We start from the raw sequence: 24234 nt of genomic DNA on the forward strand, positions 1-24234 counted from the left end.
TGCTGACCTCATGTGTTCAAAATCTGTGGTCCCAAAATCGAACCTATAGCTCCTGCTCAAGTGCTTCATCTTGTCTATATCAACCCCGTTTTTGTCAGCTACTTCTTGCAAACTTTTGTGTACCTTGTTCACTTCTTTTGTTATCCGGGGACATAGATACCTCAGCTCTTCTTCCGAGTAGGACTCTAACCTATTCACACCCATAGTCCCTTCCACCAATTCTTGTGCCTCCATGTTCAACCTGACCCTATTCAGATAATCTTCTCCCTTCCCACTATCTGAACTTTGTGTGGAATTTAGACTGTTGAACCACTGTGTCAGCTGTTGCGCATTCAACCCCATCAGTGTAGCATTCACATCGACTGCCATTGATGGTTGCGGCAACTTTTCAGTGTTCGATGACACAGGTATTATCAGTGGGGGACTCGACCTCACCAGTGTCGACTGAGCACATATAGGACTAAACTCCATCAAAGTCCCAGATCCAGTTGGCTGAGCCGCTATCGGAGTTATCCCTGGAGTGTTTTCTATGCACCTCCTCTCTGTCCCATTCTGCAACATTGATCCCTGACTGCTCATACCTAAGTTAGGCTGACTGTACAGAGGTACCGGTGGACCTACAGTAATGGGTAGTGATATCGCATCTGTTTTTTTTTCCATTCCCCATGTTCTGAGGCATGTTCATTCCCACACCATGGGTCATCATTGCCGGCATGCCCATCTGACTCCCCGCCATCTGAGCATGTGCATTTCCCCCCTGCATCTGCTTTTGGGGCATCAGAAACTGAGTTGGTTCAGCTTGTGCCATTGTTGGATTGTGACCATTCTGTCCTCCCCTTACGGTTGGATCTAAAATCATTCCTGCACCGTTGTCACTGCTGTAGTATCCTGGGATCTGCGGCTGATAATTTTCTGCTGGTTTCAGCATGGGTACATCTGGATATATTCTCCTAACCTGCGGTATCTGCGGGGTGAACAGTAGACTCGGGTCCTTAGATCCCGATGAAGCTCCTGAACTCTGTGTTTCATTATTCTGTACCGATGCTGGAGGGGCAGAACTGGTACTTGAACCTTCTCCACTCTCTGCATAAGGTGGTGGACGGTCGTTCAGCAATTGCATTATTAACTCCTCATCCTCTAACTCCTCTTCTCTTCTCAACTTTTCCTCGTCCTCTTTATCCTTGGAACACTTCCTGTTTGTCTTACAGGTAGCTTTCTTACCTGTCTCCTCTTCTTCCTTAGTAATTGCCGGGAACAATTTTATCCCCTGCAGTACATCTGACCTCCACACCTTCTGTGCATTATCCCACCTAGCGTCCGCTAGTGTCTTTTCTACCTTCCTTATCCTGTTCTCGAACTTATTTTGCTGTTGCTGTCTAGCCATCAGTTCCCAAATTGCTAGAGCCTCAAACTGTGCTGGCCTTGGAGGTACCTTCATGTCGTACATCGTGAATCTCAAATTCTCTAGTATCCTTATATTGAATGTCCCATGGATCGGGAACGCTACGCTCCCATGCTTCTCTGTCAGCTTGTGCCATTGCTTTAGCCAAAGGCACGGAGCTACCCCTTTTTCCTCCATTACAATGTAAGCTGGTGTGCCTTCGGGCGGCGTCTCCTCTCCTACGCTCGCTTTAATGTAAGACTCCCCCTTCATCGCACTCCTGAATGCTTTAAAGAATTTCATTTTCTCGTCTTTTATTTCACAAAATTTGTAATCAATAGGTGACTTTAATTCCCGGAATACTCTTCGCTTGCCTTTCCCCTTCCAAACGAGCCCCACGGACTGCGTCCAATCCGTGCGCGACCCTTCTCTCCAACCAACCTATCCCAGCGCGGCTCCTAGTGACGTCACACTCACACACACTGCGGCTGACAAAGCCTCGCGGCTAGTCCTCCTTCACTCACCTCCTCTCGTAACAACTTCTTGCATGTATCGCGAGCTACCAAAAATAAAACAGATCTGTCGGTTTACTACAGGAAGGGTAACACAGTCGCTTCAGGACCTTAGGGACTTTTCACTAGCCTCGGCCGCTATTCCGTCTTTCTCGGTCCCCACGTTCGCAAGTAAATCTGACCCGCAGACCTACTCTCAACTTGTCAATGATCTATTCTAGTGCACTTAGAATCTTGTCAAAGCCCGAAGTCGAAGTTCCTTTCACTCCCTAACACACGTACCGACTCGTTGACCACGCCCGATCAACCTACTAAACCGCCCAGACCACAACATGGATCAACATACTCCGGAGTCTCTTGACCTCGCAGGGCCCGTCTCAACAACAACAACCACATGGACCTTTTTATGCACAAAGCGCCACATACACGTGAAGTTCGACGACTTCCCTACTCTCACACTCGGAGCCGCACCTCCGCTATTTCTATGAAGTTCGACGACTTCTCTACCTCTACACTCGGAGTCGCACCTCCGCTATCCTCTAAGAAGAAAAATCCTCGCAACTTTTTCACACACCCTGCGGCAATAAGCTGTGCAAGCGCAAAACCCTAACTTCACTCATACCATCACTAGTACTGCCAACGCCGATTCCACACCTCCATTCTCTTCATTCGCAAGCTCCGAGATCCCGGGAAAGTCGCGGTGGACCTAGCCCATCATCATTCTGTCAATCAGTTTTACCCAAGAAAAATCTAATTCAACTTCTCAAATGGGGTCTCAAAAGTCGAAACCGTTAATTCAACACCATGTACTTTAAGATTACAGGGTCCCAAAAGACGAAACCGTCCTCTGCTACCATCTACTGATAGAGCGGTCCGTACTAATAATTTACCTGTATTCGGACGCTCTTTAGGCCGATGAATCTTTTGACTAAGTGGGAACTCTCTGTACTCTTATATCACTCAGTTGCATCAAATCAATAATCAATAACGAACATAAGCAATACCCTGCTCAACATAACACTTAACAATTAGTCCAGAATACATTTCGGCGAACCCCGACCTTTCAGTCAGGAATAACCACACCAGTTTATTGCAAGGTTAGTGAATTTATTTCCCTATATTAACAAAGCTAGCACAATATAGATGTGTCTCAACACCAAATGATAAACGTAAATGAACATTAATAGCTGTCCATAGCGGCAAAACAAGTGCAATCTATGCAGCATTTGAATCACAAGGCATTCGATAATAGCAATGCAAATCACTAATACTATAATCTGTAATGAACTAATTGCATACATTTAGTCAGCATAACAAGATCTCAAATTGCATCGTGCGACATATGGAATCCTCGTCTAACCTCAAATTAGCATCGGCATGTGGGACTTCATGCGAAAACAATTTAGCAACATAAATTTAGAAAAACTCCTAGCTAGGGCTCTTATCAAAAATCAGCAGTTGGTTACCTAAAAGAAACACAATGCAATTTTACAATTTCCTTTCATATTTACCAATTACGATCAGCATACAAGGAAGTCTTCGTCTCACAGGTACCGTTTCTCGATCAGCATGGGTACCGTTTCGATCGGCATGGGACGGGGCAAAGGGGCAGGGGTGGACAGGGCAATTGCCTCACGGCGGCAAGGTAAAACTACTACTTCATGCAAGGGGATCAAAGTTAAAGTCTCTAGGGCAAGAATCATTTAAAGTCTCTTTCTCTCGATTAGAGAAAGCATCAAAGTATCTCTCAAAATGGCGTCGCAGCAAGGTGGGCCATAATAGCTACGAAGTCTGCAAAATGGCGGGATGTCCAATAATGGCCGTAATGATTCGGCAAATGGCTCGTAATGGCTGCTTTCTTCTCGTGCACCTGGTTTTTTATAGACAACAGTTCAAATCCAGTAGGGTCTTCCATTGGAGGGTTCATAGGTTAGCTTCAAATTGTCCAATCAAAAACGACAGTTCTCAAGCTTTTACTTAAGCATACATTATCCTTGGAGATGGGTACGCAAGTTGCAACATTTTATACCAATTAACTCACTTTCAGAGCCTCCATTGTCCGCACCTGCAGATCGACCTTGGAGTAAAGAGAAAATATGCCAGGCTGGCACGAAACTTTAAGATAAGCATGTGAACGATCTCAGTGGAAAAGTACAGCTTCAAGCAAAAATACACGTTTATTAGCACATTGGAAAAATACGAGCATCTGAACCGTGAGACCCGGCAACTAGGCCAAAGCCTCTACTAAAGTTATGCTAAGCTAAAGCATTTCAAGCAAGCAAATCGTAGCACACGTTTATGATTATGTCAGATTAGTGCAATTCTAATACACCACGTTATATAAAGCACGCATATATATGTTGGCAAACTACTCTGAGGGTACATTTTGTCCCCGTACAATCTTTATTAGTTCGGTTAAAGTCACACATGATTATTTCAACACTACGTTTAAGCGCTAATAAATCAAAACCTTCATTTTCTGCTTCATCAAGAGCAGAAACAATTATTCTGGGGTTTTGGGTATTAACCAATTATTTAGTTTCCCAGAAAGAAAGCAGGTTTGGGGTGCTGCCAGATTCTGTGGCAGAGCTTTCCACGGGGTTGTTCCTGTCAAACTCATCCTCTGCCACCAAGGAGGAGATTTTTCAGGATGATTTCACAGTAATCATGTGACCAAGGACAAAGAGGTCTCTGAGGCTCCCAGAAGCAAACGTACATACGGAGATTGGGTGTGATCCAACTGGAGAGATACATTGTTGTTATAGACTTTGCAGTTAAGGATAAGCACAACAATTGATCAAAGCGACCCTGCTTCATTGATGAGTGAGGCTGAGATTTTCTCAGACCATTTTCTGCTTGTGAATAATGAAACAGTGCTAGTTTTCTGGATTTTGTGCACAGAGGCAGTCACACACTGTGTTTGACAGAACATAGTTAACACAAGGCTAACCATTCCTACATCAACTTTTGACTTATGCAGACTGCATGGGCTCACAACGTCACTCTCACTTTCTCCCTACTACCGTTGCTCTGTGCATGTCTGATATAATTAATCAGCTCTCTGGTTTGCTTTCCATATATTCTGCTTGGTGACTGACTGATTATTTTTCCTTTACATAAATATGTGTTATTGTTACTTCTGCCATATTCTACCTCATCTCATGAACTTCTAGGAGGTTCAAACCACTTGCCTAGATACAGTGGTTATTCACTTAAGGAACATCTCTGCCCATTTCTCGTGGATCTCACCTTCTTTTCCTATATCCTGAAAACCTTCAATTCTTGAGGCTCTTCCCACACAGCAGAGCATGTGGTTTCAACAACACATCATTTTACTAGTATGTCTCGGGGCTGCTTACAGTGTATCTTAATCTTACCAGTGTGGTGGCCTCTAGAACTGCTTTTGCTTTCTAACTCTTATAGAGTTTATGAAGCAGTAACCCATCCGTTTTTTCTTTTGAGGGCACTTTATTCCATGCACCCAACTAACCCACTGTTTTATCTGAAACAGATTTTCCTTCTTAGCAAATCAGGGGCCTCCAACTGTTTCTGTAAAAAGAGTATCTTATGACCAACGAATATCATCCAGAGCCACTTACAACATTTGCCACCATTACAAAAGTGGCCCCATCCATTAAGGTTACAATAATGGTACCCTATGCAGGACTACTAGTGGTGAACACCCCAATGTATCAGGTGTGGTTGTCAACAATAATGTCAGCAAAACCTTTATCAATAAAAAAAATGCCTCTGCATGGCTAACTTAATAATGGCCACAGCAGCAAGTGTCCTCTCGCACAAAACAAATAACAATAGCAATAAATCACCCCAACTCAGCATGAACTATAATTTAAATGTTAGCTTTAAATATATTTTAGAAACATATAAACTTTGTTATAAACATTAGCACAAATGTTTGTGAAAATGCACCTTTTTCTATCAAATGGATACCTTCTGCTTTTGTTAAATGGAGTCAGTTCCTGGAAGAAAAACATTTCTGGACAAAAAGCCCATTTTTTGCCACAAAATACCAACTTTAATTTTCAATAAATGCCTGGTCACATAGAAACTGTGGTTGAGAGCACAAGTGTAGATCATACTCCACCCCCTAGCGCATCCAGAGATGTGAATCTCCAGTCTATTAGTTTAATAGAGTTCCCTGGGTTATCCTGTGCCATCTCAGTTGCTACTGGCCTTGTTCCATCAAAATCAGCACAAACTACTAAGCTAGTGTTGTGGTGTATAGCTGGCTTGGACACCAGTCTGTCGAACCCTGGGAGGGAGGGGGTCGAAGCCTGGGGGGGGGGGGCTGGGGGGTCACAGTCTGGGTTAGGACATCTGTCACCTGTGATCTTAAGGAGATCAAGCTGGGTTCCCCATTATCCTGTATGTCAGTCTGACTACTACTCGCTCAAAGGAGGTTCTTAATATATACAATATTTATTGCTGAATGAGCAGTTAGCTGCTCTCCTTGCCTCCGTGATGAAAATTGTAGGGGTGGATCTCAATAGTCAATTTGAACCTTTGGACGCAGATTGTGTGGCCATAACAGCTAAGGAGGACAGCGGGTCCATTCCGAGGCTTGATATTCCCCCCCATTAAGAGATGGTCGCCACTGGTTGCACAAATAATTGCACTTACACTCAGCCAGGGAGTTTGAGCATGTAATGGTAGCCACCCTATGACAGAAATGGTAGTCATTCTTTTAATGACTCACACAATGCAAGCCTTATTGACTATATTTTGTTGGATGTAAGACTTGGCCCTATTTAAAGGATGTGAGCATAGTAACGCAACATGATAGTGATCATAATTCCCTTGTCTTAGTTATTAGAACCCCTATTCAGACCATTCTCAAATATTGCCCAGAGTCCTTCAATAGGGGGTTTAGATTGGCTAATATCAGCTCTGAATGACATGGTGTACTGCACTGAATTCCAATGAATCCATTCTGGGGAGGTATATAGGCTTGTAGCTGATAGCACTGAGGGTTTATTGTTTTGAGATGCGAGTAGGGAATCTTAGGAGATCCTGTGAGTGGCAGGCAAAGTACATAACAGGTTATTCCTCAACTTATGGGCCATTTTTTTGACTGAGGCTAAGGCAACTGCAAAAAGGTTGACCCTGCCTTTGTGGTTTGATAAGGATTGAAGAGGAGCTAGGACAGCCCCGACCCTAGCTATCAAGAAGCAAGATAGATTCCAAATCCAAGTTACTATGTGTGCTTATAGAAAAACCACTACTGAGGCAAAAAAGGGCTGGGAGCGAGGTAAGTGGGAAGGTTTGTTAGCTGCACCCAGGAGAAAGGACCACCAATCCTTCTGGAATATAGTGGCAACCGGAAGCAAATATGGTTTTTGCCTTGTGGAGAACAACATCCAAGCTAGTGCCTGGGTTGCCCATTTCATAGAACTCTACTCCAGACTGGGAGGTTAGATGTCACCGCCAGGGCTGGGGTAGGGTCATCACTCACTCGGCATTCTAGAAATAGTGGTTTAAATCCGTCATGTGATCCCTTGATAGTGTTGTATGTACCTTTCGATGACGGTGCAGCAGACAGGGACCAGGATTCCATTCTCGAAATTAAGACAGGCTATCAAGAGCATTGTGCCAGGGAAAGCCCAAGGGTGAAACCAGATCCCAGGGCACTTGCTCCTGGACCAAGTAGATATCCGGAGTCCCTATTTTGCTGTGGTGTTTGTTTCAATAATGGGAGGGCTCTGCATCCCATCTACCTTGGTAGGGACCGAAATCATTGCCATTTTTAAAAAGGGTTCCCAAGATCTACCGACCAATTGTAGACCTGTAAGCTTAATTGAAAGCTTAAAGAAGTTGTTCTGCTGGGTAATACTCAATGGACTTCAGAAGTGACTGTCTTCCAATGAATTTCTGATGCCCTTGCAAGCGGGGTTTCAAGAGCGCACAAGCATTATCGTTCAGGTGTGTAGGCTTCAGCTCTTCTTTTGGAAAACTGTCACTTTAACAGGTGGCAGTCTTTATGTTGTTTTTGTGGATCTGCGTTCTGCTTTTGATTTGGTCGCAATATCCCCTTTATGGCAAGTACATTCTGACATTTTGGCTCCCCAACTACCTGCTGCATGTCATTATAAGACTCCATGAAAATAATTATGTGCAGGTTAAATGTGACCAGGAGGGTGACCGCTCCAATCCTAGTTAAAAGAGGCGTTCGACAGGGTTCACACTATATATCAATGCTCTGGGCCATTTTTTGGATGTCTGTGACAACAACACTCCTAGTCTAGCACACATGGGGGTTCCTACCCTCAGGTTTGAGGATGATACTCTACTTCTTTCAAAATCACTTATGGGCCTTCAAAAATTACAGAACCATTCTGAATGTTTTCACAAGCAGAGGGGTTTGAAGGAAAATGTTGGGAAAAACAAGTACATGGTTCTGACCCCCTGCCCCCCTACCAGACCTAATCCTATGTTAATGGGGACCCCTTTGGAGCATGTATGCACCTTTGATTACCTGGAGATTACACTTCTACTGGCAAACCCTTGTATCTTAGCGTAGGCTCTCAATGGAACAAGTAGCCGGGAAATTGTTAAAATGTCTGTCTGGACTCCGTATTGCCCATTAGCACCCCTCCACTCCACCTAAAGTTGGATCTAGGCCTCAGGCCCATTACAGACAAACTAGGTTTGACACAGATCCTTTATTGGAGGAGGAGGCTACCCCCAAATTATGTTCATGTGCTTGTTGAGATTCATAAGGTTTTTATCTTTGCTATATTCAAGTATTTTAGTTCCTCACTTTAATTCATTGTTTTTAAAGTTTTATAATGACTATATGTGTCTTATGTATTGTGCTTTTATGGCATTTGTGTCAAAATATTATTTTAATAATTAAGTATTTTGATGGCATGGTCACCCAATACCAGCTTGTCACTTCATCTAGTACTCACATAGATCAAAGTCCTAAATTGACGGTCAGACATCCCCAGGTATTATCATCACATAATGCCAATGATGTCTACATTTTGCCAAGAATGCCCAACACTATGTCAGGCCAAATTTCTGCCAGGTTTTGCCCTCATAATGTCAATGGTGACCATCTATGTCAATCACGAACATTGGTATGCTGGTGTGGTCACCATTTTGCCAGGATGAGCACAATTAGGCTAAGGATACTCTTATTATACCAAGTATGGCTACTTATGCCATTACTGACCAAAGGAAGCCCACAATATGTCAAGAATGTCTATAAATATGCCAGGGCCATCATTACATCAGGAGTGAACACCATTGAGCCAGTAAAGACACGTTTAAGATGGGGCACCTGATACCTTTGGTGGTCTCTGACTAGAGGAGTAGCTTCAAGTATAGGACATGGTCTATCAGAGAGAAACACAATGCATGGCATACAGACACCACTGTGATGAATGCGCACATACGTATGTACAGATGTATGCACACATAAAGATATATATGCACAGAATACAAACATCCTCCCTAAAACAAATTGTTACTGATCTCCATTCTCGCTTCACCCTCACTTTATTTGGCCCCTGGCCTCCTTATGCAGCTTGGGCACACACTTTCTTTCTGTCATCTACAGACCACACTAAAACGACTCTTTACTAGGTATTGCTGACATTCTTCTGCAGGCCCATCTGATCACGGTCCAAACCTGGAAACACCTTCAGTGGGAGATGGGTTTCTTCTATAAAAAGTGAGACAACCTCACTTGATGAATAGACATTTGGACTAGCAAGCAAAATAACATTTCTTCAGACAAAAAGGGCTTACCAGCACAAACTCTGTTATCTCTGACTTCCGTCTCTGGATGACAAAGGCACACCTCTGTCTGTTATTTTCACCTCACTTGTACTGCTTAAAGAGAATATACATATTTCTCTAGCCACTCACTGGCAGCTCCACATCTCCAAAATGACTTGATCTTCTTCCCCACTGTTGACTAATGTATTTACATAGTGCTTACTACCTGTGAAAAGGCATTGTTATGTTGTCTGTCCTACTTTGGCTACATGTTGATTGCATTGTGGCAAGAAGGTCTGGAGGTCTCTGAACAACACTGCTAACTATTTCTGCTTAAAGAAACTTTGTCTCTCTTACAGATCCCACAAGTGCTGATTTTTCTGTACACATACAATCACATCAGCTCCAATGTCAGATGACTAGGTTCAGGAGAATTCCATTTGTCAGGTTGTCAGAAATCAGTCACAATTGTATGACATCTGTAATTTCCAGCTAGACTGGGCTTTTGGCCTTGTACCTCCAAGGTTTAGAGTGTGCATGAATATGGGCCACCATATCAAAGTTCTGAGGTGTGAGTGGGCCCAAGGTCTCATATGTGGTCACATGTTCCTAGACTCAGAGCTATTGATGCACCAACACCTATTTGAATTTCAACAGCTTAATCATGTGAGACCAAACATTTGGGGACTCCTCCTCTGCCCAGTACATCATCATCATCCATGCCCTGCATTTGGCTCTACTTTAAATCAGATATTATGAAGAAAGTAACTGGTAGTTCTGCCCACTGTTTAGGAATCCTACCTGAGGAGATTTCAGCATGCACAGACCTTGTCCTGTGCCACTTTCTTCTCCAAAAGAGCCCAGACTATTCAGTTATCCAGGTCTGGGAATACAGAGTTTCCCAGCATATGTAAAAGGACAACAACTGGAGTCAGGAATTTATTGATAACATGATTATGAAAACCAAGACCTTAAAACTAATTGTGAATGTCCTCACTGGAACTAACAGGAGCTGCCAATGACATTCCGTGACTTGAATATGAAGGTAGGTATACATCTGAGCTAACGCTGCAGGGTATGATGAACAGTAAGATACAATGCAAGGTCTACCATGTTGAAAGACATTTGTATGATGTTTTTTCGATCCTTCACAGGATTATCACCAGACAATTTCCTCCGGTAAATAATCAGATATGCTGTTTTACCCTTTGAAGTGCAAACCTACAATATTTTTTTAACTTTCCAAAACAAAAACCCAAAGTGGGATTTTGTTTTGGAATTAAAAAAACAAATCCCCCAACCCTTATCATGGCAGATTTCTCTGCCCCTTAACTGGTGGTGATGTACAGTAAAAACTGGCCATGTGTTTCCCTACTCTAAGTCGGGTGGGCAGACACATTGCCAAACAAAGGTTTATGGCTGAAGCGATGGAAATGGAGTAGTCTCTGCTGTTGACATAATGAATATTATAAATGAGGCGGGCAGACATTTAGTATGGCAGAGAAGGGTACTCCATTGTGATGGAGTAACTCATCGCTAAACTCTAAATCGGGCTGTTGGAAAGAAAATCCAGAGTTTGAGAGGCTGATGGAGAATTACTAAATAATTCCTTACTTTGGAATAATAAAACCCTATCTTTACCAGGCCTCCTGCACAACAGCTATGGTTTAATTTGCCTCTGAGTCCTTCTTACAGCCTGTAGAGTGTATACACTGTCTCTTCTGCGCCTTTAAAAGTTGGGGTAAGAGCATGGCAAGAATTGCAACTCTGAAACATACTAATATTTACACTCCTGCTTGTAGCCCAAAGTTTCGATAATCACAGCCCTTGCCTGTACTCAAGGATCCTTTGCATGAATACACCATCTGAGAAAACCTCCAACAATCTGCCAGAGAAATGACTTACCATTCTCTGACAGGTTTGTACTAACCTTGAGTAAAAGATCCAACTTAAGCAATGTTTTTGCTATGATTCGCCATTATCAAAAATTACCAGGTACACTAACAAACGTGGCCAGAGGTGTAAGCGAGGAATGAGGTAATAGAGAAAACAGTGACACAGGGCTCTACAATCTTCATCGTCATCAAACCTATGGTTCCTCGCTTTTAAACTTGGGGGGCGGGACCATTATGTTGACCATAAGTATACCCCATTGTCATGGAGACAGAGTACCCTTACTGCCAATATATACATCAGCCCCATAGTCTTAAACTTTCAGAATCCAGAATCTCGGCTTTGCTCAAATTATGAGGAGATGTGGCTCTCAAAAAGGATAAAAACATGTTGAAAAACAATAGAATCTTGGGGAACACCATCATTTTGATGTAATTGACTCTCAAAATGATCAAGATAAAGGGATTCAGAGAGTTATATACTTCAGCAAAGATGTATCAACGTTCCATATTTGTGTCTCTGTTTTATCTTTATGAATTTTATCTCAATACTGAAGGCCACATTCAAAAGTGATATCCTGTTATGCAATAAAAGCAGCAACTAGTGCTCATTTCACTGTTAATGATGAGGATTGTGAATGATCTTAAACTCAGTCTAAGCTTGGAAGTTGGAAGGTTAAAAACTGAAGTTTTACAGAGTCTATGAGCCAGAAATTCCATTCAGATACTCATCAGCAAAAGATTGGAGTGGGACCTGGCCCAAACACCGAAGATTGCCAATGTTTGTAGGAGAGCTCTGGTGAGGCAGACTCCATATTTTATCCTGCTATTATGTGGGGCATGTCGAACCATGAACTCCTGAAGCTACAGCAATATCTAGGAATGGCCATCGGACCCGGTTGGGCAGGCTGTGGCCAGAGACCACTTAACACTCCTGTGACACTGCAGCCAAGGTCCTGTGAACTTCTTTTTCTCGGGTGAACCATGAGGGATGCCTAATAACCACTGCACCCTACTACTTGTTCTATCCACCACCTACACAGCAGCCACCCGGGAAAGAGTAACCATAATAGCCCAGGTGCTGGGGGCCGGGCAGCCGTAAAGGCCATACTTGGAGATCAAGGAGACAGAATACGGTAAGCAGCATGGGCCAGCGCTGAGGAGAGGTTGAGACCGCATCTGCGTTATCCAGAGGACCTCCTGAGGTGCTGCCTGGATGGGAGTCAGGTGCCCTGGAGGCTAAGCTGCACAAGCTATCCCGGTTTAGGAGGCCACCGACGACACCTGCCACCTGTGGGACCAATCTGGGGCCAGCACGACCCAAGGACCACCAATACAGTGACATGACACAATCTTGGCGAGTAGGGAGCCCTGCGACTCACAGCGCTGTAGACTGCATCCATTATAAGAACAGGCCCTCTCCTCACTAACACGTTCCCAGCAATTGGCAGAACCATGGCACACTTGCACCATACCAGACCTGAGGCCCGCACCGGTGGGCGATCGGCGAGTGGGACCTTTGGTGCTATCACTGGGCCCAGCTGGTCAGCAGCAGGAACATACTCGGTGTGCCCAGTGGCACAGTGGCAGCCAACATTGGCACATCCTAAGTTCTGCCAAGACTCTCTTGCGGGTGTCACCCAACAAATAAACATTTGGCACTGCTGCTTCGTGGCCACGCTAGGGGATCATGACCTGTGGGCCACACTTTAGTGTATTGCGGTTCAACTTCATCACCCCCGTATCACTGAGGACAGTGAATGTCCCATGGGTGTGTCGTCCAGCAGCATTGGCTGCTTGCTGATCAACTAAAGGCCAGTTTGAACTCTGCTGGACAACACACTAGGATCCCCACCATTGGGCGGTCATGATGCAGTGGCTCCTGATGGTGTCTCTGGGCCCAGCTCAACAGTAACCGTTGCCCAGCTCAAGGACTCCTGCGAACTTCTGTGACCCTACATTGCACCACTTTGAGACCGACATCAGTGGAGAGGCAAGACGGAATACTCTAGGCTCCCAGCTGCCCTCTGTTCTGTGTAAGGTGCTTTACATCCGCTCTTTGTCCTCTAATTACCTATAGAGAGCCAGCAGTCGGCTAGACCTGCAGCTGCGACAAGAGGCGTGAACCTGCCATTTTTTCTGCCTAATTATCTCTGGTGAACTAATTCTCAGCCCATGTAACGTACTCCATGCACTGGGCATCCCTGAGGCAGCCATGTGTGAATTTTGTTGTTACTTGTTAATTACCTAGCACCAGAATCCAATGTCTAAGTACTACCCCTCCTCGCCTACAGAATTCCATGGCTCCTGTCACCATCGAGTAGCACCACACAGATCAAATCTAAAGCCAACTCAGGTATGCCTCCCTGGTGAGCAGGATACTTGCTGCTGCCTGTCATACCTAGAGAGCCCTGCAGCACCTAATGCCAGTTACCATGGGAAGCCAAAAAAACTATGAAGACATAGTCACACCCACACTTACCGATTCCCCTTCACCCATGGGATGTAAAAGAGGGAACTCTCCCCTGCCTTGACCTCAAGACTCTGTGACAAAACTCAACATCAACCTACAAGCCATTGAATCCTCATGCACATCAGCTGAAGCACATGCATCAGAGATTAGAGGGGAGTTTGAACTGTTCCATGAAGACCAATGAAAATGGGTCTCAAAAGTTACAAAGACCGAGCGTACCAGTACAGAGTTAAAACCCCACTTAACAGATCAAGTAAAGAAAATATGGGATCTACTTGACTGAATGCAACATTTGGAGCATAAAGCAGAGCACACAGAGGGGTGGGCATATTGAAATAACATTTGCATAGTGGGTATGCCAGAAGGAGCAGAAGGTTCCTGATCAATGATTGAATTTTTAGAAAAAGGGTAAAATCCTTCCCACCGACCCAATCCCTTTTGCCCCATTTCCTCATGCCTGCAGGCCCCACAGGAGACCCTGTGCCCAGTAGCATCTAAACGACTTCACTACAAGGACAGAGATGCCATATTGCAGGCGCCGAGGCGAGTGGCGTCCTTTGAACATGAAAATCACAGGATTTCGGTATTCCCAGACTACACTGTGGAAACCCAGTGTCAGAGTTCCTCCTTTCTGGCTGTGAATTGTCAGCTGGGAGGCCTAAATGTACAATACTCCTTGGTCTTTCCTGCCAAATTGAAGGTTCTGCACAATCAGGAAAATTACTTCCGAATCAGCTTGGGTTTAGGTGGAGTCCCACTTTGCAGGAAGCCAACACCCACCATTCACACTCAATAACGCTCAGATTCCCAGAACACAAAGAAGCTACCACAGCTGTCAACAAAACAGATCCCGTGGGATTATAGGAGCTCCTTTGCAACATAAACTGCAACAAAGTCAGCAATCAGCTATAGACAAGGTATTTGCTCTACAACAATCCTCTCCACCTCAGCATACAGACACTAGTGCCTCCAGGAGCGAGGAAGACACTGTCATGAGTGACCTGGAACATGAGGGGTTACCTACCGGTCCTCTATTCACAACACAGATCGCTAATGACCTGATTTAGGACTTAGCCCCCAGGGTCCTTGCTATTTGGGGGGGCAAAACAAAACCCCACTGATGGATCGCATTATCCTATTTAGTGAGCTTGCCCATTTGAACTACCGACTGGATTACATACCTGCAACCCCTTTGCTCTATATTCTGAGACAAAGGACTGTAATCAGCTACCACTCCCATTCCAAGTTTTAGTTTAGAGCAGGTGTTTGGGTGTGTGGTGCTCCGCCACAGGCTCTGGTTGTTGTTTCGACATTATTTGTTATCTATTGTTCTTTTCTTTATTGCACAAGCAACATGCCTTTCATTTCTTAGCGGGCAGAAAAAGGCACATTTGATATTATTTTGCTCTCACCCCTTCCCCTATTCACAAAGCCATTTGATACCACCATATGGCCACCATACTCACTACATAATTCCTCACATTAAATGTGTGGGATATGCACTCAGCGCATCATCACTATGCAGTATATTCCAATTTTAAACAACAACAGGCCCACATTAGCTTTCTCCACCTCACCCTCAGTGAGCTCCTACGCCTCACCAGACGATGGTGGGGCAAAATTCATGGAACGTCATACTCTGCCTTCGCTAGAGGTACCTTGCTGTGGATACACCCAGGCCCCGCCATCTGAAACACTTAATACAGTCATAGACAAGGAGGGCAGATATGTTTTTGCAGAGAGGCATCTAGAGGGTGACCCCATTCTCCTAGCTGTATCTATGCTCCTAATTTGGAGCAGAAATTTTTCTGGGTGCTTAATACTGAATCCTCTCTTGGTGGCTGGGTATTCCATGGATCCTGGAGGGTGACCATGATAATGTTCTGGATCAAACTCTGGACCGCTCCCACCGCTCGTCTCCATGCCCCAACATGTCAACACTCCCAGAATTTCATCAGAATGACCCAGGAGTGGTCCTTATTAGATATATGGAGATCCCACATACTCCTCTATACTCCCACTGCTCTGCCCTCCATAATCTATATGTCTGCTTAGACTGCTTCCTGTGCTCCTCAGACTTACTTCCACAATGCAAACAATTAGATTAACTGGGCCGCCTCCTCTCGGATGCGCTACACATATAACCAACATCCAGTGGGGTGCCCCACATCCATCCATTCCCACCTGGAGACTCTCCAAAGACACATTAGATGACCCTACATTCTGCCATGCCCAACTCACCTCATACTTTGAAGAGAACCAAGGAACAGCCACCACACAGGCCATTGAGTGGGATGCCTTTAAGGTAGTCACTATGGGCATACAAAACCCTGCAGGAGTTTTCATTGAACTGACAAGGGCTTCTCTTGATGCTGACGAGATACTCTACGCTGATGACGCTACATTAGATAATCGCCCACCCTCGGGGTGACGAGGTGAGGTGGGCCCTGGTGAATACCAAAAAACAACAGGCAGCGGTCGTGGAACACCTCAGATGTTACAATTTTACGGCATATACAGCTTGCATCCACACTACAGTGGACAAACTTAGCTGACTTCCTACATGGCTAGCCCACCAGGCATGCACAGTCCCCCTATCACCGATATTATTACTGCCACGGACCAAACTTGCAGTCCCAGTCAGCGATACTTCAAGCCTTCAGCTCCCATTATGCAGACTTTTATAGGGCACCTACTGTTTCTACTCTAGAAACAGCCTAATGTTTTCTGCACCCCATTGCCTACCTTCCATTAATGCTGTGGAACACGAGGAACTAGGCGCCTAATTATAGCGATTGAAATAAAACAGGCAGTACATGACTTAGGGCCAGAGGTTTAATTTGGCGGAGGGGGTTACTCCGTCACAAAGCTGACAGATATCCCGTCTGCCATATTACAATCCCTTTATAGCCTATGGGGATCATAAGATGTCAGACAGGATATCTGTCTCGTTAGTGATTGAGTAACCTATCCAACAAATTCTAAATCAGGACCTCAGCCCACTATAAAATCCCTGGTCTAGACGGGGTCCCCATCGAGAATAATGACAGGTTCTCAACCCACCTTGTACCCAGACTGGTGAAAATATATAACAAGGCTCTCACTACTGGCACCCTCCTATATTCCTAACAGGAATCTCTTCTCATTTCCCTACTAAAACCAGACTGAGACCCCATCCATCTCTCCTCTTACTGACCAGTAGCACTGTTAGGTGCTGACCATACAATTTTAAGTAAGGTCCTGTGGGACCGGTACCTGGAAGTGCTTTCCACCCTGATCCACACCGATCCAAATGGCCTCATACTGGAGTGGAGCACATCCTATAATATAAGATGCCTATTCCATTTCATGGACAAGTCCTCATTATTGTTTCCACGGGTGGTAAACCTCATACTGGACCATGAGAAGGCTTTTGGCTCCTTGTCTTGGGACTACCTCTTTGAGGTCCTGTGGGCAGTGGACATAGGCTAGCGTCCACTCTCATATACAAAGCTACTGTACACAAGCCCATCGTCCAGGGTGTGTATTGGCCACTTAATCTTGCCCCCGTTTCCAATTCCTTGTGGGACCCGTCAAGACTGCCACCTCTCTCCCATCCTCTGTCCCATTGCTATGGAGCCACTGGCCCACCGTCTATTCCAGGAGAGCCAACAATGGGGCATTCTTCTTGATGGAATCACACATGCAGTGTCACTCTATGCAGATGACCTGTTGTTATACATTTGCAACACAGCTTTTGACATGTCATCCATTGCAACATACCTACCAAGACTTTGTGACTGCTATGGGCCTTCAGGTGAACTGACAGAAGGCATGTGTTTTTCCAATATACCATGATGCGTCCACCACAGGAGATTCGGCTGGGAGGCATCTCCCTGACCTGGACAACGGTGGCAGTCCACTATTTAGGGATCAGACTTTATAATTTTCAAAGAGACCTGGTAATTTACATTGAGCTCTAATAGTCCTTAAATCACAGATGCGGTTCTGGCAAAAACTACCACTTACTCTGACAGGTAGGATCGCATTGTCAAAAATGATTGTTCTTCCCCATCTTCTATACTGCTTTGTTAATGTCCTGGTGTTTCTTCAAGGAACTAGACCAATTAGTGAGTGACCTCCTGTGGGACGGCAGGAGGCAACGAGCGTCCCTTCACAAACTACCACTGTCAGTGGGCCAAGGAGGCCTGGGCACGCCATCCTTCGAAAACTACTATCTCATGGCACAACTACAATGGGTCTCCTGATAGTTAGCAGGTAGAAACCTATATGAGGCAAGCACAGGAGATGGGTCTCACCCAGTGGCAGCCGCCGCAAATGTCAAGGGAGTGGGGGGGTGGGTGGACAGGGACAGGGGAAACAACTAAAAAATAAAAACACCGTTCTCGCCGCCACCTCCTGCTGCCTTGCTACTCTTCTGGTGAAATCTTCACAGGCTCCCCAGCAATCCTGGTGCTGCTCTCATGTTAAACCAAGCATGAAAGCATCAGGATTGGTCTGAGCAGCTTGGACTGCCGATCGGACACTGCCATGGGGTCTATCCAGTTTCTCCAGCCCAGATGTTCAACCATAGGTTTGCGAAACCTAAGCATGCACATGTGTTTGGCTAGCCTGAAATGGCCAGCCAAACACACATGTGTACTTAGGTGTACTCTCTCCTCCTCCCCATCGCCTCTCACCCCACCGGTGCCCAGCCCTGCCCCTGCCTGCACTACTGACTGAGCCAGCAGATGAAAAATTAAATGATAGTAGGCTATTGTTTTATTTTTCATCTGCTGACTCTTATCCAGGGGAGCGATGCTACTCCGCCATTGCAGTAGAGCTGTCCCTAGCCTCTCTCCCATCCAATACTTCACCAACTTCTTCATCCTACCATTCAAAAGCAACAGTCTTGGTCCCTTCATGTATGGGTCACCCAGAATTGTCTGCCAAGGGCCTCGCAGTTGACCAAGCAGATCATTCCATACTCCCCAGTTGTCCCCCTCCAGGGCTGCCTGGACCTCAGTAACCCTTTGTGGCTGAACAACTTGTGGAGTGGCACTCCTACTCTTTAACCACAGTTCGTGACCTTTTCCATAATTCTCAGCTTCTCACAATTGAACAGTTGCACCTTGAGTATAATGTTCCCCCTGGTAAATTCCTGACACATGGGAAACTGCTAGCAGTACTGCACTCACTTTGGGGAGTAACAGTCAAAGAATCTCCAACACATGCTGTGATTCCTACTTGTACATCATGGGGAAGGGCACACAGGCCTTCCTCTGGCACATATTCAACAATTATGGGAAGAGGACCTGGGAAGACCTCTCCATTACACTGAATGGTGCAGGGCCCTAGAATACCCCCAAATCATAAGCATTGCGCCACACAGACTCAGGTAATACCATTACATAATCAGGCCCTGATGAGTCAGCCTTTTTTTTAATTAGCCCAGGCTTACTGCAAGGATTAACCGAACCTTCTTGCAATATTTGCAACTCCCATATCTCATTTGTCTACAACCTCCTACCTTATATTATTCCATGCGATCTTCACTCTAATGTATCAACAGCGTACTACAAATATTAGATGGTCATGATACTCCTTCTTTTACTGATGAAATAGTTATGTTTCTTTGCATGCAACCCCCCCCCCCCAAATTTTTTTTAAAAAAAGAATAGAGTAGAGTCGAATCCCTGTTTCTTTTTGAAATACAAGTAGCAAAGGCTGGTCCATTGGAAAACACAGGGAGGAGCTTGGTAAAGAATTGTAAGGTCTGTGAGAAATAGTCAATTGAAATTGTGCTTATCTAGAGACTAAGCAGGTACTCAGTCCAATCAGTGAATAAATGCTAGAATACTGCACTGTATTAATCTTGAGCTGTGTTAAATATTTGATGAGTGGGCAACATTTAACTCCACCCCACTCATGTTGAAATGCTAAAATGTTATATGCATGAGTTAAAATGAGTTTTATTTTTTCTTTGTTTGTTAAGGTTATGCTTTTCGGGAGCACGAGAAGGTCATTTGCCGAGCTTGCTTGCTATGATTCATTTTAAATATTGCACTCCGATTCCAGCTCTTCTAGTTTGTGTAAGTTTCCAAAAATATATAGTATTTTTAGCAATGTTGTGAACCTAAGTAAGTCTAATCACATCTAGGATGATCACAAGGGTGGCCTACGAACAATTCATTAAACCTAACAATTTATGAAATCATCTAACTTTCCCAGTTGACAGAGGGTTGGAGGAAACCATTTGTAGTAGTAGAATATTCAAGTGAAACATGGATTGCATTTGCCATAAGAGATAGGATAGTAAATAGATTAATGATAATTCTATCTACTGTGACAGAAACAAAGAAATAAATTGAAACTAAAGATCAAAGAACACATTTAACATGCTTGCAATTAAAATTTTGCCCTATCAGAGGCACTATTTTGTCACATTCATTGCTTAAGAATACCAATTTCAATCAATTGCCTGTATTTGTCTAAAACATTTTTATGTTAATATTCAACTTTCTGCTGAAAGACTAAATGCAGTCATAATCTAAAGGTAAACTATCAGACTAAGTGCCAGATTACGAGTACGGCGATCCTGGGACCGCCATACCCGTGGTGGCGGTCCTACCACTGTATCCTCTGCAGTCCGACTGCCAGATGATGAGGATGTTGGTGGGATCACCACAAGACCAACGCAACCGTCAGGATCTTGAATCCTGCAGTGGCTGCGGTAAGCAAAGCCATGGTCAATCACGGTGGTGCCGATGTTGGCACCACCATTCTGATTACGACCTGCCTTTCCGCCAAGATTTTTATGGCAACGATCCTGAAAAGCTTGACGGAAAGGCAGGGAAGGGGCCCCCAAACAGGACCCAAGGGCGATTTTAAGCCCACTGGGCAGTGTGGCTGAGTGCACATGTTGTGCCCCCCATGCCTGCACTGTCGGTGCACACTTTTGCCATGCACAACATTGTGCATGGAAACAATGCGCCTGAGGTGCCTCTGGCGCAGCACTGCAGCGGCATGTGCTTCAGACTCACTTTCTGAGCCGAAGCATACTGCCGCATTAACACTGCCACAGACTCTACTGTCAGCCAGGCGGCAGTGTCATAATACGGTGTTAAGCCACCGGCTTGGCAGCATCCTCCCAACTGGCATTGGCAGTCCGACAGTCAGAGCCTAAAATATGTAGAACTAAGTTCAACAATACCAATTCCTGTGTGTTATTTCACAAAATGGCCTAATCAGGATTATTTCTGCCCCTAGAATTACTGATGTCCCTGGCATTGGTAACCCAGATGAGATAGTCAGGGTGGAGTACTGGGCAGAAATACATCCATCGCAGAATTAGATCTTAAGTGTTGATTGTTGAATGCCATTTCTTCCTTTTACAATGAGGCCTAATGAGACAGAAAACCATTTCACAGTCAAACACAGATGAGCTGTTTTCATAAAGACCAGAGAACGTGGTATAGATCCTGGTAATGCTTAAATTACTTGTCAGTAATTCCATTACTCTGAGTCCATACTTCCTTGTTCTGATCAGTACACTTGATGCTTAATGCCACAACAGGCAAGTTTCCGACCCCAGTTTCCCCTTGAGGTAAAAAATGCAGCAAGCTCCTCTCTGAAGCAGTGCATATATATCCTCCACTTACGTGCTTCCTCCTGAATTATACCAAGCTAGTCAAAATTACATTTCTTGCCACTAGAAAATGTTGAATAAATTGAAGGGAGTAAACTGAATTATGTAATGATCAGAGCAAGAAAGTATGGCCTCAAAGTAATGGAATTACCAGTAAGTAACTGAAACATTACCTCCTTGTCCCCTTCTTTGTTCTTTTCATTACATATGATCCGTGCTCAAGCTATAAAGCAAATTACTGCAGTGGAAAAGTATGGTGCTTTGATGAATATCATGCACTAACATCTGCTTATTTTTCCACTATTAACTTAATAGCAGAAACACTAAACATCTTCTTGTTGGCTAACATTAGCAATCCTGTAGCAATTAACAAAAGTAGACTGATTTGTCCATGTGGCAGCCCTGTGTGTCTCTCACAAAGAAACCTCTTGATATTCTGCCATTAGGTAGACATGCTTCTGGTTGGCCTACATTGATTATCAGATGGTGGAGCAAGCACCTGATTCTGGCAAGCCACAACAATTCTTGAACTAAGCCACCTGCCCAAAGTCTGAAATAATGGATGGCCCCCTTTATTTGCTGGCTCAAAAGTAACAAATAATGCATCAGTGTCACAACCCTGGTATGCTTATTTGGTACCGGCTGCCACTCTTCCCTTGCTGTGGTAGCCACAAATAAACTCAAAGGCAAAAAAACCTCAACAAGACAAAGGGGAGGGAGCTAGGAAGGGGACCTGCAATTGTTGGACAGAGGTTAGACCTAAATATTCGAGGTTGCAGTCAGTATACATTTAACGGCTCATGTAAGGTAAGTAAACTCTCCTATCTCAGAAAGATAAGATCCTAAGCCTACCGGATAAGAGGGAGAGGAGATCTGAACCCTCCAGCAGGGATGCAAAGTGGAAGAGAGGTGAGATGGAGTCAGAGCTGAGACTCTGTAAATCAACAACAATATTAAGGCACATGCTTATCAACACTTGCAATCTTCAAGTGTGTTACAGTATGGCAGTGACATCAGTGTTTACCTGTGGCGACTGTTAAATGACTTTCCAAAAAAAGTTCAAGGCATTAATTCTATGATCATCAAAAGTCTCCAGGGCTTAAGAGCCAGTTCCTTCAATAAATCAATCAATCAATCAATCAGTACTTGTAGAGTGTGTCTCATCACCTATGAGGGTATACAGGTGCTGGGTTGCTGGGCTTAGTCGAAGAGCCAGGTCTTGAGTCTCTTCCTGAATTCTGTCAGCGAGGGTGATGTTTGGAGGGGGAAGGCGTTCCAAGATTTGGCAGCGAGAAGGGAGAAGGAGTGGCCTCTGCTAAGGCTATGACGGATGCGGGTGTGTGTGCGAGGGAGGTGGAACAAAGCTTTCTGGAAGGTTGGTGGAAGTTCAGGCGGTGGTTAATATATGCTGGTCCTTGGTCATGGAGGACTTTGTAGGCATGTGTCAGTAACTTGAATTGGCATCTTTTCTGGATGGGAACCAGTGGAGGTTTCTCCGGTGTTGGGTGATGTATGTTTGTTTAGGCAGGTTAAGGATCAGTCTGGAGGCTGAGTTCTGTATTCTCTGGAGCCTTCTCATGAGTTTGGTGGTGGTTTCTGTGTACAGTGCATTGCTGCAGTCCAGCCACCTGGTGAGTAAGGCTTGCATGACTGTTTTTCTCTTGCTGATGGGGAGCCATTTGAAGATTCTTCGCAGTAGGCGGAGAGTGTGGAAACAGGTGGAGGAGAAGGTGTTGACCTGTCTTTTCATGGTGAGTTTGCTGTCTAGGTTGATGCTGTGAATGCAGGAGTGGTCTTTTGGTATGGAAGTGGGTCCGGGATATGCAGGCCACCGATAGTCATTCCAAAGGGAGGCGTGGTTGCCAAAGATGAGCACTTCGGTCTTATCAGTGTTGAGCTTTTAACAGTTGTCGTTCATCCAGTCCGCAACATTCTTCGTGCAGTTGTGAAAGTTGGTCCTAGTGGTGGTTGGGTCTGCTGAGAGTTAAATGATGTGCTGGGTATTGTCTGCATAGGATATGATGTTGAGATCATGGGTTTTAATGATGTTTGGTGGGGGCGTCATGTGGGTATTGAAGAGGGTGGAGCTGAGGGACCAACTTTGAGGTACGCTGCAGGTGGTGCTCATGGGTTCCGAAGTGAATGGAGGTAGCAAGTTCCTCTGCGTTCATCCTGTGAGGAATGATGCAATTCACTTGAGTGCGTCTCCCCTGATCCCAATTCAGTGCAGCTTCTTGATGAGCGTCTGGTGGGAAACTGTCTCAAAAGCTTCGGAGAGGCCAAGGAGGATCAGGGTCCCCAATTCTCCCCTGTTGAGAAGGGTGCAGATGTCAGTAGCAGCAATCAGGGTGGTCTTGGTGCTGTGGTTGGCATGGAAACCAGATTGGGAGGTATTTAGCAGGTTGCCTTTCTCCAGGTGTTCAGTGAGCTGCTGGTTGAGGGCCTTCTCAAGGACTTTGGAGGGAAAGAGAGCAGCGAGATGGGGTGGTAATTCTGGGAGTTGCTCAGGTTACCGGAGGGTTTTTTAAGAAGAGGTCTGACATTTGCTTGTCTCCATGCATCGGGAAAGGTGGCTGTGACAATGGATGCTTTAAGGATTGTGGTGA

The 24234-nt window shown here is 44.9% G+C and overlaps 1 protein-coding gene across 1 annotated transcript in view; it reads left to right on the forward strand.

Annotated features, from left to right (window-relative positions):
• Positions 1 to 24234, forward strand: part of SLC7A10 (solute carrier family 7 member 10) — a 524687-nt gene that overhangs the window by 432802 nt on the left and 67651 nt on the right. Inside the window, exon 8 of the mRNA XM_069216530.1 lies at positions 19976 to 20072. Within this exon, the coding sequence (XP_069072631.1) occupies positions 19976 to 20072 (97 nt within the window). The remainder of the gene's footprint in view (positions 1 to 19975; positions 20073 to 24234) is intronic.

The sequence above is a fragment of the Pleurodeles waltl genome, chromosome 12 (assembly GCF_031143425.1).
Source record: "Pleurodeles waltl isolate 20211129_DDA chromosome 12, aPleWal1.hap1.20221129, whole genome shotgun sequence".
Taxonomy (NCBI): Eukaryota; Metazoa; Chordata; class Amphibia; order Caudata; family Salamandridae; genus Pleurodeles; species Pleurodeles waltl.